General features: G+C 42.5%; 1 protein-coding gene across 2 annotated transcripts in view; it reads right to left on the bottom strand.

Annotated features, from left to right (window-relative positions):
• The window catches only part of PACRG (parkin coregulated), a 444517-nt gene that overhangs the window by 182242 nt on the left and 243627 nt on the right, over positions 1–18648 (bottom strand). The window contains exon 4 of one of the 2 annotated variants that reach the window (XM_061624338.1): positions 9491–9640. The exons of the other annotated variant lie outside the window; for it this stretch is intronic. Coding sequence (XP_061480322.1) covers positions 9491–9640 — 150 coding nt within the window. The remainder of the gene's footprint in view (positions 1–9490; positions 9641–18648) is intronic. 2 annotated transcript variants of the gene reach the window in all.

Genomic DNA, 18648 nt, shown 5'->3' with positions numbered 1-18648 from the left:
TAATTCTGCAGATTTAGACAGGATTTCAGTGAGGGATTTGTAGAGGGCAAATGGTCTCAACCAGAATATTGAGTTGTGTGTGACTTACTTTAGTATGGTGTATGTAGGCTCAGGCCTTTGGTGACTAGACCTAGGTTCTGTCAATGTTCCATTTAACACTGAACAAACAAAGTAAGTTTGTATTGCATCATCATGATTACAAGTCTTAAGAGTTAACTCAGAGATAAGATGAACTGTCAGGAAGTATTGCATGTGTTCAAAATACAGATTCCAGAAGTAGGTATTGTTGCAAAAGATATTTGGAAACTATAAAATTTGTCAAGCAGCAGCATCTCTTGTGATTCTTTGACTATCATCCATTGAGACATACTTTGTTCAACGTTTTATTGAGCAACAAAAGAGCTGCTCCAAAAAAGCTTACAAGGCCTTAATTTCAGGGTGTACATATATCAAAATTATTCCGTAAATTTAATACAGTTTTAATCTGTGTCTTTATTCTGTATACTGCTGAGGTTGACAGGGTTTTGTTTCAAAATATTCTCCACTGTTTAATCTGCACAGCATTTCACAAGCTGTTATTGATCACTCTTGAAGAAGATAAATTGATGACATGAAAATGTTTTTGCCTTATAATGCACACAAGCCATTACAGTTGTTTTCACTTGACAGCATATAATAGTTGTTAAAGGAGATCAATGGCATTTTCATTTACCTATGTTATGCAAAATGTATTTACTTGATAGAACTGCCTAACACTTATCCAACTAATTTCTACTTCCTATCCTTTTTATAATATTATGACGTTCCTGCCTATTTGGTAAGGGACGGGTTTGCCACACCCTATTAGTGGAAGGCTCGGGAAGGTTCGAGAAAGGTTTGTAATAGGTCAGGTGGTGCACCTTGTCCAATTGGGCAAGGGTTTGAGCAGCTATATATAGACTGCTCCTCCCTAGGCACGCGCCTTTTTTGCCTTGCGGCACGTTGGAAAGGCTCTGTGACTGGTCTTGATCTCAGTGCTTCGCCCTAGCTCCTGTTCCGTGGGTGATTGTATTGGTGACGAGTTTTATTGCTTCTAATTGTTGTTTAATTTAATTGTGTTGCTGGTGTTTGGGTGGGGGGGGATTCCCCCCCCAATTTTTTCCCCTTAATCCCATTCCCATTTCACCCCCCCGTAGTATTTGTCTTTCCCCGAGCATTAGCTGGGGATTGAAGTTAACGTTGTGTTTTCTCTATTTTCCTAGCTCTATATTCTGTGATTGTGTTTATTTAGTGGCTCTATGGTTGCCTGTGCACATAATAATATTATTTAAAATCCGACGTTACTTACCGCGTTGCGGTTCGGCGTGTATCGGGCGGCCCCATTGACTTGCTAATTCCTGCATTGGGTGCCTGCCGCGCTTGATTGGGCAATTGTTCGTTTGCGCGGTTTCAGCGGGGCGACGCCCGCGGGAGGCCTGCCTGCATCGTGTGCGGCCATTTAAGTTGCCGCCCTGCGTTTGCCTCCAGTTTACCTAATCCGTTTGCCTTTGTGTGTTTTACCTATTCACACTAAGTGAATAGGCCAGTTCAGTTAAATCCCCCCCTCCCTCCCCTTTCCTCAGTCCTCTTCTTCCGCTGATCAGCTGTGAGGTCTGATCAGCTGTAGGGCGGCGCGGGAGGCTTTTCCTTGCATCTCTCCAGCCGTTTGTATTCGTTTGAATTTTCCCGCCTTTTTCGTGTTATCCCCAGTTGCAGTTTATAATTTGTATTTGCAACGTTCCCCTCCCCCCTTTTACTTTTATAGCAATCTAGTAGAGCTTAATCAATTTGATTCTTGAATTAATTATAAACAATAAATATATACATAATTAAATAAAAATAAATAAATAAATAAATAAAAAATTTTAAAAAAGAATTTATTAATATTGCGTTATATTGATAATTAATTAATTAGTAAGTTGTTTTAATGTATACATTAGGAATTTTAATTTTTTTAAATTTAAAAAAAATTAAAAAATTTTTTTTAAATAAAAAGATAAATTATTAGTAGTATTGAGAATTAACCGGTGCTTCTTTCTTTAACCCCCCCCCCCTTCCATTTGAAATACATTGTGTTTTTAATTTCTTTGGCTTTTGGTTTTTGGTTCAATTGATTGCTTGTTCATGTGTTGTTTTATGGTCACTTCCCGTTGGCTATTTGCAACGTGTAATTTGTTGCAGCGTACATTGGTATAATCATTGTTGTTATTGTTATTATCGACAAGTTTACTGGAATTCATCATGCCTCCGAAGAAGGTTCAGCAAAAGAGAGGGGTTCGTGTGGTGAAGCCGGCCGCTAAGCGCCCCCTGGAACAGCAAGAGTGTCTTTCCTCGGATGATGAAGGCGACATGGGGACAATTCGTGCTTTGGTGGCAAGGGTGGAGGCCCTGGAGAGGGAGAGAAAGCGCCCCTCCGAGCCAGGGGCTGGGCCTAGCACCGCCCCTCCAGGTAAGAAATCGGCCCGCTTGGCTGCAAAAGCGACTAAAGCTAGTATTCTTTCTGATTTGGTCACCAGAATTGGTACCCTTGAGGCGGCAGCGCCCAGAGATGCCTCCGCCGTCCTTTCCGTCCCAGCTGGCCCATCAGTGGTTCCTTCTGCATTCATCTCTTCTGGTATTCCGGTCTGTGCTGGTGCTGGCATTCCTCAGGAGCAGCTTCAGCAGATTCAACCTGCCATACGAGTTCCTCTTCCAGTTACTTCTGCGGGTGCCTCATTGGCTGTGGTGGCGTCGCCAGATGCTTATATGGGTGAGTTGAGTGTACCGTTACATTCGGATAGTACACATGTTCAGCAGATGCAGCAATCGCCTGCAGCCACTATGGCGCCTGGTGGTGTACAACAGTCCCTAGTTTATATGGGAGGTGTATTAGTCCCGCAGCAGCCTGTGCTCCCTTGGCCCACGGAGGCAGTATCTCCCTGGCAGTCGGCATTGGCTTCTGCTAGCACCACGGCTACTCCGCTGCCTCTTCAATCAGGCGTTTATCCGCAGGGTGATGGTTCCCTGCCATTGGGAGATCATTTGCTGCCTTCAACTAAAGAAAAGATCTGGCGGGGTGAATACATCGATATATTCACACTCCTTTTTCGTGAATCCGAGGCGAAACGCAAGGAAGGCTTAGATGCGACTGAGCGAGAAGTAGCGATAAAAAAGAAAGTGGATCGCATATGGCCTAATTGGCTTAATGAGTTTACCGTATATATGGGTGTGATGACTCAGGTTTATCCATCCAGGGCCATGTCTCTGATTAAATATCAGGACATCATTCATAGAGCCTTTAGAGAATTCTCTGGGACCGCTTGGTTGCGGTACGATGAACATTTTAGGCAGAGGGCGGCTTTGGATCCAACGCTTCGCTGGGACATAGAACATCCTGGTCTTTGGCTGCGTTCTATGACGCAGCCAGACCTTCATTGGGTGATAGAGCCGATAGTGGGCATCTTTTGGTGAGTTCTCAGACTTCAGCCTCCGGTTCTAATCGGGGCTGGCAACGGGTTCAACCCCCTCAAGTCTGCTGGTCTTTCAATAGTTCTGGACGTTGTTACAGGCGCCAGTGTCGGTTTCGACACACATGTGGAATCTGCGGTGGCAATCACCCCAGTTCCAATTGTCAGCGAGCCCACCTGGTTTGACGTGGATCAGGGGAACAACAACAACCTAAACGTGGATCAGGCAATAGCGGCAGTACGTCACAAGGCCAGTAGCCCTATTAGGTTGCTTCCCCTAGCCAGATTATTGAGTAGTTACCCCAACAGAGTTGCAGCTAGATGCCTGTTGTATGGTTTTTCGGAAGGTTTTCGTATTCCTTTCGAAGGCCCGAGGGTTCCCACTTCCGCTGCCAACCAGCAGTCGGTGTTGGCTTTGGCTTCTGTTGTCCTTAAAAAAAAAAATAAAGAAATAGCAGCTGATAGGATTTCTGGCCCTTTTAATTATCCTCCCTTATCTAATTTGAGGATTTCTCCTATCGGTATTGTTCCTAAGAAACAGCCAGGAGAATATCGCCTTATTCATAATTTGTCTTTCCCTAGAGGAGCCTCTGTTAATGATGGAATCTCATCATTATATACGTCCGTTCGTTATACTTCCTTTGATGAGGCAGTTAAGGTAGTAAGGAGGGCTGGAAAGGGTGCTTTGTTGGCGAAGTGCGACATTAAGTCTGCATTTCGGTTGCTCCCAGTCCATCCTGATGATGTGGATTTATTAGGCTTTCAATTTCAAGGACAATATTACGTAGATAGGGCAATGCCTATGGGATGCTCAGTGTCCTGCGCAGCTTTTGAGACCTTTAGCACTTTTCTGGAGTGGGCTTTGAGGACAAGGGCAGGTTCTTCCTTGTCTGCTCATTATCTGGATGATTTTTTGTTCATTGGCCCTACAGGCTCTTCTCATTGTTTGCATTTGATGCGAACTTTTGAGGAGTTAACTAGGGAATTGGGTGTCCCGTTAGCTCCTGAGAAATCGGAGGGCTCTGCCACTTCCCTTTCTTATCTGGGAATTATTTTGGATACGCAGTCCCAGTCTTCTTGTCTGCCTCAGGATAAGTTGTTAGCATTGAGGCAGAGACTGCGCTCAGTTTTGGTTCTTAAAAAGGTCACTCTTGCTCAGTTACAAGAGCTTCTTGGTCATTTAGTATTTGCTTCTAAAGTTATTTCACCAGGTAGGGCATTCCTTCGTCGTCTTTGTGACGCTATGAAAGGAGTTCGTGCTCGCTTCCATTTTGTTAGGGTCACCTTGGGGATGAGGGAGGATTTAACTATGTGGCGTACCTTCTTGAATGATTATAATGGCCTCTCCTTTTGGCGTGAGGACTTATTATTAGAAGCTGTGTTACAAGTACATTCCGATGCTGCAGGTGGCATTGGTTTTGGGGTAATTTTCAGGTCTCATTGGTGTGCTGAGCGATGGCCGGCTGATTGGTTAACTTCTGGGATCATTTCAAACTTGACCTTTTTGGAATTCTTCCCCATTGTGGTTGAGGTTTACATTTGGCCTCTAGCATTCCAAAATCGCACTGTACGTTTCTGGTGCGATAATCAGTCTACAGTGTGTGTGGTCAATACTCAGACCTCCAAATCGCGTCAGGTGATGCGCCTGGTGAGGGCCTTTGTATTACAATGTTTGTGCTTCAACATTTTATTTGTAGCGTGCCATGTTCCAGGACTACAGAATTGTGTTGCTGATGCTCTTTCACGCTTACAGATGGCACGCTTTCGGGAACTGGCACCAGGAGCGGCTCAGGATTCGATACCGGCCCCGTTCTTCCTGTGGAGCCTTGGGAGTTAGAAGTTGGGGCCGCCATAGCTGCTGCGCTAGCTCCAAGCATGCAGAGAGCGTATCAGCGCGCTCTTGTGACATTCCAGGCTTTTCGTGCCAATGGTGCTTTACCTGCTGAGTGGCCAATTCCTGTATCGCATTTGCTGCAGTTTATGTTATATTTAAAAGGGCTAAATAATTCTGTTTCCACCATCGCAGGACACCTCTCTGCACTGGCCTTTATTTCCAAGGCAAGAGGAATGCAGGATCATTCTGTAGACTTTAGGATCAGGAAGGTCCTTCAGGGTTGGTCGCGTTCCGCTCACAGGCCCACTGACCGAAGGAGGCCAATCACGCCCGATGTTCTCCTTCAGATCCTGCCTTTATTTAGGTCTCTGTGCTCATCTCAGTATGAGTCGCACTTGTTCGCCGCAGTAACTCTGACGATGTTCTATGGTGCTTTTCGCCCTAGTGAAGTGCTAGCTTCCTCAAAGCGCGATGTGTCCTATCGAGCCTTTTGCTTTGGCGATTGCACGCTAGGTGCAGATATAGTTAGGCTTTCCCTTCGAGTCTCTAAGACGGATCAAAAGGGCCGTGGCAGTATTATTTCATTGAAAGTTTGCCAGGTTCCTGAATTATGCCCTGTGGCTGCAGTGCAATTATTTATGTCATTGAGGCCAGCGGGCCAGCGTTATCTATTTGTACATGCGGATGGTTCTGCCCTGACTCAATTTCAATTTTGGGCCGTTGTTCGGCGGGCCTTGTTGGCCAGTGGTCGTGATGCTGGAGTCTATGGGCTGCACTCATTTCGGATTGGGGCGGCTAGGGCCGCCGCCCTCGTAAGCATGAGCGTTGAGGATATCCAGGCGATTGGACGGTGGCGTTCTTCCGCTTTCAAGTCATACATCAGATATTGATTGTAATGTGTTCTTTCTTCTTAGGTATGAGGAGCCTTCCAGTGCCTGCAAGGGTCGTCCTGTGTGACCATTCGATTTTGTTTTGGGCCCATCGGAGAGCCTCTTCTACTGTTGCCGGGACACAGCTGCAGCTTTCCGTCGGTGCTATGGTTAGCTGGGAGGCTCAAAGAGGCATGCTATGGAATGCGCTCATGCCTGTGATGGGTCGGCTGATGGCTTCGCCTAGCCGGCCACATGTGTTGGTGGTTCACTTGGGGGAGAATGATTTGGTGCAGCAGCCCGGGATGGATTTGCTGCGTAAGATCACACGGGATTTTAATACACTCATCCAGTCATATCCGGACCTTGTTTTAGTGTGGTCCGACATGCTGGTGAGACGGGTCTGGAGGGGTGCTGTGCATCCTAACAGGATCGATAGGGCCAGGAAGTGGGTGAATAGGAAGGTTAGGAATTTGGTCTTGTCATTGGGAGGGGCCTATATTCCACATGACAGGATTCGTTTTCATGCTCTCCATCTGTTTCGGGATGATGGTGTTCATCTCTCGGATGCTGGGTGTGATTTGTTATTGGAGGATCTTAGGTTGGGTTTGGGGGCTTTGTTTTCTTTGGGTTGAGGGGACCAAGCTTGAGCTGATCCCCTCTTGTGGTGTTGAATTCGGGCAGGTGAGGTAATTGGGGTTAAAATTGAGGTGGATGAGGCATTTTGGTAAAGGGCACCCCCTGGTGAAACATCAAGGCGTAAGGTCTGGTGTGGATTTGGGGGGTGTCCACGTGGGACCGGCTTGCGCATCATGGTGAACACTTGTACGGCGGGGCCAGGGTGCGGAGGTTGGAACCACATACCTGACTCCAATTGCAAGGAGGGAGAAGTTGTCCCACATCCTTGTCTGGGGAGTGCAGTTCAATGTGACTGACTTGCCTCCTGGTTTGGAGGGTATAGACCCTCATAGATAGGTGGAGCCTCACCTGCCCGAAGGATTTGATATTTATTAATTGGCGAATTGGAATTTGATTTGTTTATGTGTTATATTTTAATAAATATAACATTTCAACCATATATGTGTCATGAGTCTTCCTTGGTGTGTTGGGAAATACAACACAACACATGAAAGTGCTAAGCTTTGAAGATTCTCTTTGGTCCTCCTGCATCATAAATTCTGTCTTCTCACTGAAAAGCATAAAATGCATTCCTAATTCTCTTAAACATTTATTTACCTCAGGCACCTTCATGAGATTCCATTTAGAATATGAACTACACAACAAGAGTCTATTATTTTAAAAACAAAAGTAAGAACACTTTCAAATACAAAAAAATGTTCTTGCTATTGCATAATTCATTTTAAAATGCACTGTGTAAACACATACCAAATTTTGGTACTGTACTGACTTCAAAAGGGAAATATATTGAAATGTTATCACATAGTTCACAACAGACCTAAGTCATGCCACAGACATGATCTTTAAAAAAAGAAAAACTCCAGGAAGATTAACTATCAGGGTTCTTACTGAGCAAGAAGAAAAGAAGAAAACTAGAAGATGTTTAAGATAGGGCCTCATAAGGTCTGTTGTATTGTTCTATGATCCAATTCTTAATGTTTTAAATTGTCTTAGTATTTTAAGTGTATGTTTCATGGTTTTAATGTCGCGAATAGTTTAATTCTATTTTAATTGTTTATTTTTGTATTTTTTTTAACCTATGTGTAGTTTTTTATTTGTAAGCTGCCTTGAGTTCCAGTTTTGTGAAAAGGGCGGCGTAAAAACAAAGATTCATTCATTCATTCAAAACCAGAAGATAAGGCAGTCCAACATCAAACAGAGCTATAGCCTCAAATTTATTGCCTCAAACATTTTATTCATAATTCTAATGGCCTGACCAGTGCAGGAGTGCAATTTAGGCTTACAATGGACTTCCATCAATTAAAGTGTAATTTTATAATGTTAAAAGTGATGACAAAACTAGTTCAGATTCAGTTTCTCTCTTTCAATGAGTTCTTAATATAATTCTGCAGTGAATTGTCTCAGACCCAAAAAAGATTGGTACACTGGGTAATCACTATTTATTTTAATCTTTTAATTTGCTTTATATTTTGCTTTCTCAGAAGAAGAGGCAGCATGCATACATGAGAAAAGATATACACATAAAGCAGTTGCATCCCTTTAAGTGATTGGAGAGAAGTCTGCTTGCACTGGAATTCCATGTACAGATCAGAGCAAAGTCTGATCAGAACAAAGTCAGGTTTCATTAGTGTTTCTGCATTCCCATTCTTCCAGCTACATCAGACAGTATTTTAATTGTTAATTGGCTAATATACACTAGTTGCATGAATCAGAAGTCCCTGACATTTAATAGCCCTTTCCTTCCCAAGTAACAACTACTGTCACTGCACATCACATGAACTTGACAGACCACAGTTTTAAACCAAATATATAGTGTATAGGGTGACAATGTAAGTGAAAGGCAAGCTTGTGAGTATGTTACTGAATCACCAGGATTTCATGGACATCCCACAAAGTGTAAAATTTTTATTATGGCTTTCAACAATTTAGTTAGTTTCACTTATATTGTTATATTGAAATAATAGCATAAAATGTTAGGGTAATTACTTAAAGTGATTAATCAAGAAGTAGTTTTTAAAAAGAAAAATTTCATAGAAAGAATGCCAGGTGGGTTCAGACATGCCAAGTTTATACTGTACAGTAATCCTTCATTAAGTACTCTTCATTTTTTAAAGACTTAAAATAAGATTTTGAAATAGAAAATTCTTCCTTACTGATTTTTCAGCTGCTCACACTACACAGCTTAGCTAGAGCAGTGCATATAACTTTATAACAACAGGAATATAAATGTTTTGGAATAAATTCCTTAAACTGAATTGCTCTTAGAATAAATCAGTTAAAACCTTTCCTTATATTGAACCCTAAGGTTGGAAACAATAACAGTAAATGTTGCCAGTTAGAAAAAGTTCTGAGCGAGATCAAGAGGTGGAACCTTAATGTCTGTTGAAAAGAAGGGGGGTAATCTATTTCTTAAAAGTGCTACAAAACTTTACAAATTAATTACTGGAAGATTACAGAATTGCTCCAGTGCTTCTGCAATGTGTTGAATAAGCTCTATGAGTAAGGAGTAATAAATGAAGTTGTTCATTTTGCTACATTCCTGGGGAATAACACAGGAGAGGATGCCAAATGTTTTTGAGTTTATATGCAATAGTAAATTCCAAGTACGTTGTTAATTAACCTGACCTTGGGCTCCTTTTTGCTGGAGGGCTTGCAAGATGGCAGGAACTGCTAGGATCACTCACCATTCATATTCTTAAAGATGTTTAAAATGGGGAGAATCTGACGATAATAGGGCACTAAGGCTTCCCCCACCATGTCAGCTGACACAACCAGGTGCTGGAGAACTTTAAGTGTGATGCAGATGACCTGCCGGTTTCGAAGGTTCAACGCATCTTTGATAAAGCAAAAGAGACAGACAGAAAACAAAAGAATTAATTTCAAGAATGTGTAAGGGAGGAGGAGAAATCCACTAATGGACAAATTTAATTAAACTGCACTCTGCTGGGGATTGTAAGTGGGCCTTTATTAGCCCAGCTTTGAAGGAACCCAAAGATGGATTGCAGCCCCAATGTTATAAAACACTGCCTTGTCCGACTGTTATTTGTTCCCACAATTTGTGCTGACTCCTCGCTAACCCCAAGAAGGCAGCTCATTATTCCTTCTTGCTGCCTATGTTACTGGTTCCAAAAAAGAAATAAAGAAAAAAAGCCATCAGCAAGTACCACTGGGACTAATGGAACTGCAAAGGCAACCCGCAAATGTTGACAACAGAGACATTCTAATGCAACAATTAGCCTGTTTGTATCTGCTTGCTTAGCAATCATTTTATTCATTTCAATTAACAATTCCTACTATTTGGAGAACCAGCACAATGAGACAAATGTTTACAGAGAAAAGCTTGTAGGCTTCCTTTAAAAGACAAACAATCTGATAAAGAATAAAGATTCTATCTTGCCTACTTGAGGGATTTTTGTGTCGTTATAGGCAGTTGAATTTTGCCATTGCTTTCAATAATACCTTTTGTCTCCCTTCCACTTTGGGTTTCATAAACACAGGCAAAGAATGTTGTATTCTCCTTTGTATTTCAAAAGTTAATTATATTGTTATATGTATAATACGAATGCAAAATTCTCCAAATTATTGGACTCCTCCTCCTCCAAAGTTATGCAGCTTGGGAGCAAATACCACATACTGTAGGTTTAAGTCCTTGTAATGCCTACAAAGTTATAGCAGAATTTTTAAGCCCACAGGCACAGTTATGGAGAACTAATATTGAAAGACTAATGAAGCATGAACCCCAACCTTCTGAAATCCTTTTTAAAATGGCAACTAAATATTAAAATATTGTTATTCTACACAGGGTCTGAAAGGAGACCAGAAGGGATATGCTGAGTACAAATAGTCAAACATGAATTTTCTGAATTAAGAGTGATTGCCATGGGAAAGAAATAAAGACGCAATAATTGTGATCAAACAGGTCACACCTTATTGAATAGAATATGGAATAAAATCCGTGTGGAAGAAGTATGGGTATAACCTTGTTGTGTTACTGGGGAGACTGTCATGGACAGACCAGAGGAGATGTCCCGCTGACAAAATCTGCTCATCCTGGAGCTACCCTGATGAACTACATTCCCCTTGTAGGGAGAGGTAGATGTGAGTTAGTTCCTCATTTGAGGCAACTGTAATCTCCATGGGTGGTGCTGCATCTTCACTGCCAGAGAAAGCATTCCCACTCATAGACCATCCTAGTTCTGTGAACGTCCTTCCATTCCCCATCTCAACTGAGATTGCCCTTCTTGGCAGCTTCTCACACTGCTGGTGTTTTCCCCCACATTCACACTGTTTCTCCTGCAAAAGATGTACAAACCAACAAAACAAGCGAATAGCCAAAGAGCCAAACTGAGTGAGAATGTAGAGCTTGAAATGCAGGGGAAAAGAGGGTGAAAAGGTCATTTGGGAGGAACTGTCACCTTAGCATTCAGGCCTCCATAGTCCATTGTAGTGGCAGGGTGGCTCTCTCTCCCCTCCCCCCTCTTGTGTTTGCAGCAGGCACCAGGCAGCAACAGAGGTCCTCTTGGTGATTGCTTCATAGCTGCCATTTTTTCCTGTAGTCTGGGTCCCCAGGATATTGGGTGGTGGGGAGGGCGGCTGCTGCCAAGAGTTGCTCTGTGGCCACACAAACATGTTTTTATATTAACAAAAACAGAAAGAAAAGCAAAAAAGAAGAGGGAACCACCCTGCCACTATAATAAGGAGCCCTGTCCCTTGAATTGTGACTGCCCCTCAAATTGCCAAAATGCCCTCTCAAATGGGGGATTCACTTGTCCCTATTTACAGAACAGCTAGATCCTGCTTAACAGAAAAGAACACCCAGGGCAACGGCAAAAAAAAGAATGCTAATTTTTAGGACTAATGGATGAACATTTCCGAGGCCCCATAAAGAAGAACCAGTCAGATCCCAAGATATGGAACATGCCCAAGGCTTGTAACTGTGAGGTCTCAATATTTCTCTCCCCACCGACACAATCACTTGCTCTCATCACGCTTTGCTGCAGTAGAGGAAGGTCCTAATTACAAATATGTTTGGAATGCGTGTTAGGGAAAGGAAGCAAAATATTCACATCAGCTAGTAATGGTCACCTCCTCTAGGATGCACACCTTAAAGTGGCGAGGGGGTTTCAGAGTGTCGAAGAAGCTGAGAGGAATGCTGTCAGGAGTCTAGATCAAGAGCCTAGACTCCTAGCAGGGACATGCAAGGTGGAATGGTCAAAGCTGAGACACCAGACTAAGATGCATCCAGACTCAGAGGAAGGCAATGGTAAACCACCTCTGAATACCTCTTACCATGAAAACCCTATGAACAGAGTATCCAAAATGCAACACGAGAGAGTGCTGGAAGGTGAGACCCCCAGGTCAGAAGGCACTCACTCAGCTACTGGAGAAGAACAACAGACAAGTACAAGTAGCACTGTGACTAATGATGCTACTGGGTCAAAGCTGAACGGAAGCCCAGAGGCTGATGCACACAGATGCGAAAGGAGAGTCCGGAGTTGTACAACATAATAGGAACATGGAATGTGAGAAGCATGAACCAGGGAAAATTAGAACTTGTCAAGAAAGAAACTGAACACATCAACATTATAATATTTGGGGTGACTGAAGTAAAATGGACGGGAATGGGACACTTTCAATTAGGCAACTACAAAATATTTTATGCAGGAAATGATAAAATAAGAAGAAAGGGGAATGCCTTAATAGTGAGAAGTGATGTAGCAACAGCAATTAGGAGCAATAACGCAAGGTCTGAGCGAGTGATATCAATGAGATTTAATGGGAAACCTATTAATATAACCATCATCCAAGTCTATGCTCCAACAGCAAATACAGAAGAAGAGGAATTGGAGAGATTTTACGCAGAAATACAGCAAGAAATTGATCACGCACCAAAACAAGATGTTCTGATAATCATGGGGGACTGGAATGCAAAAGTAGGGAACAGAGAAGTTATTTATTGTGTAGAAATAGAACAGGACAACAAAAAAGGTAGAAGAGCCCTATTCCAAAAGATTAGAGAAATTAAAGGGGAATTTAAACCAAGAGTAGGGATGCTGAATAATTAACAGGGAAACACAGTGACTGACCAAGATAAAATAAAAGGAAGATAGAAGCAATACAATGAAGAACGATATAAAAGAGATGCAAGGATGACAGATTCATTCACTGAGGAACCATATGAAGAACCAGAAATTTTAGAATGTGAGGTGGAAGCTGCTCTTAAAATACTTGGAAGAAACAAATCACCAGGAATAGATGGCATACCAATAGAGTTGCTACAAGCTACTGAGACTGAATCTGTCCAAATTTTGAAAATAAATTGTCAAGAAATATGGAAAATAAAACAATGGCCCACAGACTGGAAGCGTTCAATATACATCCCAATTCCAAAGAAAGGGGACCCCAGGGAATGCAGTAATTATCGAACTATTGCCTTAATATCCCATGCAAGTAAAGTAATGCTCAAAATTCTACAACAAAGGCTCTTACCATATATGGAGCGAGAAATGCCAGATGTCCAAGCTGGATTTAGAAAGGGAAGAGGCACCAGAGATCATATTGCAAGCATACATTGAATAACGGAGTGAACCAAGGAATTTCAGAAGAAAATCACCCTGTGCTTTATAGATTACAGCAAAGCCTTTGATTGTGTAGATCATGAAAAACTATGGAATACTTTAACAGAAATGGGGGTGCCACAGCATCTGATTGTCCTGATGCGCAACCTATACTCTGGACAAGACACTACTGTAAGGACAGAATATGGAGAAAATGATTGCTTCCTATTGGAAAGGGTGTGAGACAGGGGTGTATTATATCACCCTATTTATTTAATCTATATGCAGAACATATCATACGGAAAGCAGGATTGGACCAAGATGAAGGATGTGTGAAAATTGGAGGGAGAAATATCAATAATTTAAGATATGCAGACAATACCATACTACTAGCAGAAACCAGTAATGATCTGAAACGAATGCTGTTGAATGTTAAAGAGAAAAGCACAAAAGCAGAACTACAGCTGAACGTAAAGAAGACTAAAGTAATGACAACAGATTTACGCAACTTTAAAGTTGACAATGAGAACATTGAACTTGTCAAGGATTATCAATACCTTGGCACAGTCATTAACCAAAACAAGAGACAATAGAAAAGAAATTAGAAGAAGGCTAGGACTGAAGAGGGCAGCTATGAGAGAACTAGAAAAGGTCCTCAAATGCAAAGATGTATCACTGAACACTAAAATCAGGATCATTCAGACCATGGTATTCCCAATCTCTATGTATGCATGTGGGACAGTGAAAAAAGGGGATAAGAGAAAAATCAACTCATTGGAAATGTGGTGTCGGAGGAGAGCTTTGCAGATATCATGGACTGCGAAAAAGACAAAGAATTGGGTGTTAGAACAAATTAAACCAGAACTATCACTAGAAGCTAAAATTATGAAACTGAGGTTATCATACTTTGGACACATCATGAGAAGACATTATTCATTAGAAAAGATAATAATGCTGGGAAAAACAGAAGGGAGTAGAGAAAGAGGAAGGCCAAACAAGAGATGGATTGATTCCATAAGGGAAGCTACAGACCTGAACTTATAAGATCCGAACAGGTTGGTTTATAACAGATGTTATTGGAGGTCACTGATTCATAAGGTCGCCATAAGTCGAAATAGACTTGAAGGCACATAACCACAAGTACTAGTCAAGATATAAAATTCTGTGAAGCACCAGGTAAGAAGGGGCTGCCCCATTTTTTCTGTGTCAGTTAATTGCTTGTACACAGTCCCTTGTGTACTTCATATGTATTTTATGTAACAGACAGATTCCAGAAAGAGCTATTACCCATCACAGAACTTAAATATATACTATTTTACAGGCTGCTAATCTCACACCCTTAACAGGAAAGGCAGACAAAGAACATAAGATGCTCTGTCACTGAGTTCCAACATCCATTTATCCATTCCTTTTTAGGAAATGATCAGTCCACATCTTCTAGAATAGAGGTGGGGAACCGGTGGCCATCTAGGTGTTGTTGGACTGCAACCAACATGGCCAAAGGTCAAAGGTTATGCAAGTTGTAGTTCAACAACATCTGGAGGACCACAGGTTCCCCATCTCTATTCAAGAAAGACATGTGGCTAATGCTGCATATGTTACAATAAATGCATACCATTCATGTTTGTCAGGGCATACATATCTATCAAATTAGAATCAGGTACAGTACTCCAGTACAAAAGAAAATCAGCACAAATTTCGCATGCCGTTTCTTACAATTAAATATCCTTTTATTCCTGTTCTGAAGTAAAAAATTCCACCTTCCTAATAATAGAAAACTTCTCTCTGCTCCATGATCTCTGTAAGTAACTAAGGGCGCAGTGCAACTCATTGGAGGCTGGTGGAAACGGAGCCGGTGGAAGTGGCCACCACATCCAACCTCCATTCAGGAGCCACTATTTATTTATTTATTTATTTATTTATTGTGCTTTTATACCGCCCTTTAGCAATAAGCTCTCAGGGCGGTGTACAACAATAAAAACAGGTTAAAATACAAGTGAGTATAAATAAAATGCACTATAAAACATATGTGAAAACAAGATTGCAACAAAAAAATTAAAATTAACATTTGAAATTTAAAATTTAAATTTAAAAAGCCTGGGCAAAGAGGTAGGTCTTTACCTGGCGCCGAAAATATAACAAAGAAGGCGCCAGGCGTATCTCGTCAGGGAGGTCATTCCATAATTCGGGGGCCACTACTGAGAAGGCCCTAGTTCTAGTTATTGCTCTCCGGGCCTTGGTATGCGTTGGAACCCGGAGAAGGGCCTTCGACGTCAAGCGCAGCGAACAGGTAGGTACATAGCGGGAGAGGTGTTCCACCAGGTATTGCGGTCCGATGCCGTTAAGGGCTTTATAGGTAAGAACCAACACTTTGAATCTGGCCCGGAAACATATTGGTAGCCAGTGCAGTTGGGCCAGAATAGCTGTTATATGGTCAAATTTCTTTGTCCCAGTAAGAACTCTGGCCGCAGCATTCTGCACCAGCTGAAGTTTCCGAACCGTCTTCAAAGGTAGCCCTACGTAGAGTGCATTACAGTAATCCAATCTAGAGGTTACCAGAGCATGGATAACTGTGGCGAGGTTCTCCCTGTCCAGGTAGGGTCATAGTTGGGCCACCAGCCAAAGCTGGTAGAACGCATTCCGTGCCACCGAGGCTACCTGAGCCTCCAGTGACAGGAGCGGATCTAATAAGACCCCCAAACTACGGACCTGCTCCTTTAGGGGGAGTGTAACCCCGTCTAGGGCAGGTCGGACATCAACCATCTGGGCAGAGAGCCCCTCCACCAACAGCATCTCAGTCTTGTCAGGATTGAGTCTCAGTTTGTTAGCTCTCATCCAGTCTATTATCGCGGCCAGGCAGCGGTTTAGTACATCAACAGCCTCACCTGAAGAAGATGAAAAGGAGAAGTAGAGTTGCGTATCATCAGCATATTGCTGGAAACGCACTCCAAATCTCCTTATGACCTCACCCAGCGGCTTCATATAGATATTAAAGAGCATGGGGGACAGAACTGAACCCTGCGGGACCCCATATTGGAGTACCCAGGGATTCGAGTAATGCTCCCCAAGCACCAACTTCTGGAGACGATTCTCGAGATAGGAGTGCAGCCACTGCCAAGCAGTGCCTCCAACTCCCAAATCCGCAAGACGCCCCAGAAGGATACCATGGTCGATGGTATCAAAAGCCGCTGAGAGATCCAGGAGAACCAACAGAGTTACACTCCCTCTGTCTTTCTCCCGGCACAGGTCATCATACAGGGCGACCAAGGCTGTTTCTGTACCAAACCCCGGCCGAAAGCCCGATTGAAATGGATCTAGATAATCAGTTTCATCCAAGAGAGCCTGGAGCTGGCGAGCGACCACACGCTCTAAAACCTTGCCCAGGAATGGAACATTTGCTACCGGTCTATAGTTGTCAAGGTTTTCAGGGTCCAAGGAGGATTTTTTTAGGAGCGGTCTCACCACCGCCTGTTTCAGGCAGGGTGGTACCACTCCCTCTCGTAAAGAGGCATTGATCACCTCCTTGGCCCATCCGGCTGTTCCATTCCTGCTAGCTTTTATTAGCCATGAGGGGCAAGGGTCTAGAGCAGAAGTGGTCGCCCGGACCACTAGGAGGGGAGGACACTGGCTGTGCCAGCAGAGCATAATGGAAGGAAATGGAATGCATGTTTCTTTCTGCCACCCCCTTTCCCTGCATATCTTCAGCCAGGACAGAGGGCCACAGGACTGAGCTGAACCGGCTCAGGATGTGGTATAAGTCCCCGTCTCCTTGGCTCCACCTCCAGCACATCCCTGGAACACCCCTTTTTCAGGCCTTCTGCCAGTTCCACTTGCGCTGGTATTGGTGAGCCGGCTGGGCCCCAGTTGTCCATGGGTGGTGGTGGAGTTCCCCAGCTCTGCTGTGGCTGTGCATGGAGGATACTTTTGCCAGCAGAGATGACACCCTGCAGCCTCTCAGCACAGCATATCTACCAGAAGGATTGTGCCCTAATTTATGTAAAAATGTAGTAATTTAATCATTATAAAAAACAACAGCTTTAAGAATTTAATGTACGTAAGAATTTAAGTAGAGATTATCCTGTCAAAGTCTAAATGCATTTGACTTATGGAAACAGGAGCAGAGTTACAAGGGTACAAACCCATACCACTTACCTGGGAGTAGAGATGGGGGACAAATTTGATTCATTTCACATTTAAAAGTGAATCTATCAAATTTGCACTTTCTAAAATATGAAACCCAAAACACAGCCATCCTTTGAAATTCACACTTACTTGAATTTTGCAATATATTTCTCCAACCAATGTTTACAAAAGTGCATATATTAGAGGAAAGTGTGCATAAAATGAAAATAACAAAATGCATTATGTTAAGAAGAAATTTCTTGCAAAAATGTGTACATTAATCAAAACTGCATATAAAATGTGTTTATTAGGGAGAAATCTTCAATACTAATTTGTTTTTTTTTAATTGCAAATTGCTGCAGAAATGTGGAGAACTGAATTTAAGATTGGAAAAATGAGAAACAGACAACCAAAATTGACAGATCCTGCCAAGTTCCATCTCTACCCGGGAGTAAGCTCTGTGTGGCTTATTACTGAATTAACATGTATAGGATATCCTATTAAATATGTTACTCAATATAATTATACATTATTGTGATGATCAAAAGTCTTCTTTGTGCCCCATAACTTGTTTTGTCAAAAGGAGGTGACAAGTTGTTCTACTTAGGGCCATATGATAACATTAACAGAGAGGAACAGCTGGAGTGTATAACCTTTCACAGGGCTATTTAGTACTAAAATACCACAGTTATTTGATTTTTGCCCCATATTTCAATATTTGTGGACATAAGCCACTAAACAAATGTAGTTTCATTATGTGGCACCCATAACATGGAAAGCACAGCTTGAACTTGGCCTAGTAGCAAATCAGCAACCAATGCAGATTTCAGAGCAGAGGTATTATGTGCTGATGGGATCTCACTCATGTCAGCAATCATGCCGCAGCATTCTTCATTAACTGACTGGCTGCAAGGATTTTTTTAGTTTTGGTTTTTGGTTATGAATCCTGGCTGGTTGTGGGATGCTAAGTTGTCTGCCTTACTCATAGGAATCTTGTTGTGTTTGGTATGGTATTGCATTTAGGAAAGCATCACTGTCTTTGGTTTTCTTTTTCTGTTTGCATTTCATTTACCTTTAACCTCACTCCCTTACATCCATAGAAGCAACAGCAGTGGTTGCATGTGCTCAGCTCAACCCCCTAAAACCCACTGATGATGCACCTT

This window comes from Rhineura floridana, chromosome 4 (genome assembly GCF_030035675.1).
Source record: "Rhineura floridana isolate rRhiFlo1 chromosome 4, rRhiFlo1.hap2, whole genome shotgun sequence".
In the NCBI taxonomy this organism is placed as follows: domain Eukaryota; kingdom Metazoa; phylum Chordata; class Lepidosauria; order Squamata; family Rhineuridae; genus Rhineura; species Rhineura floridana.
This window is presented reverse-complemented; position numbering and strand designations above follow the sequence as displayed.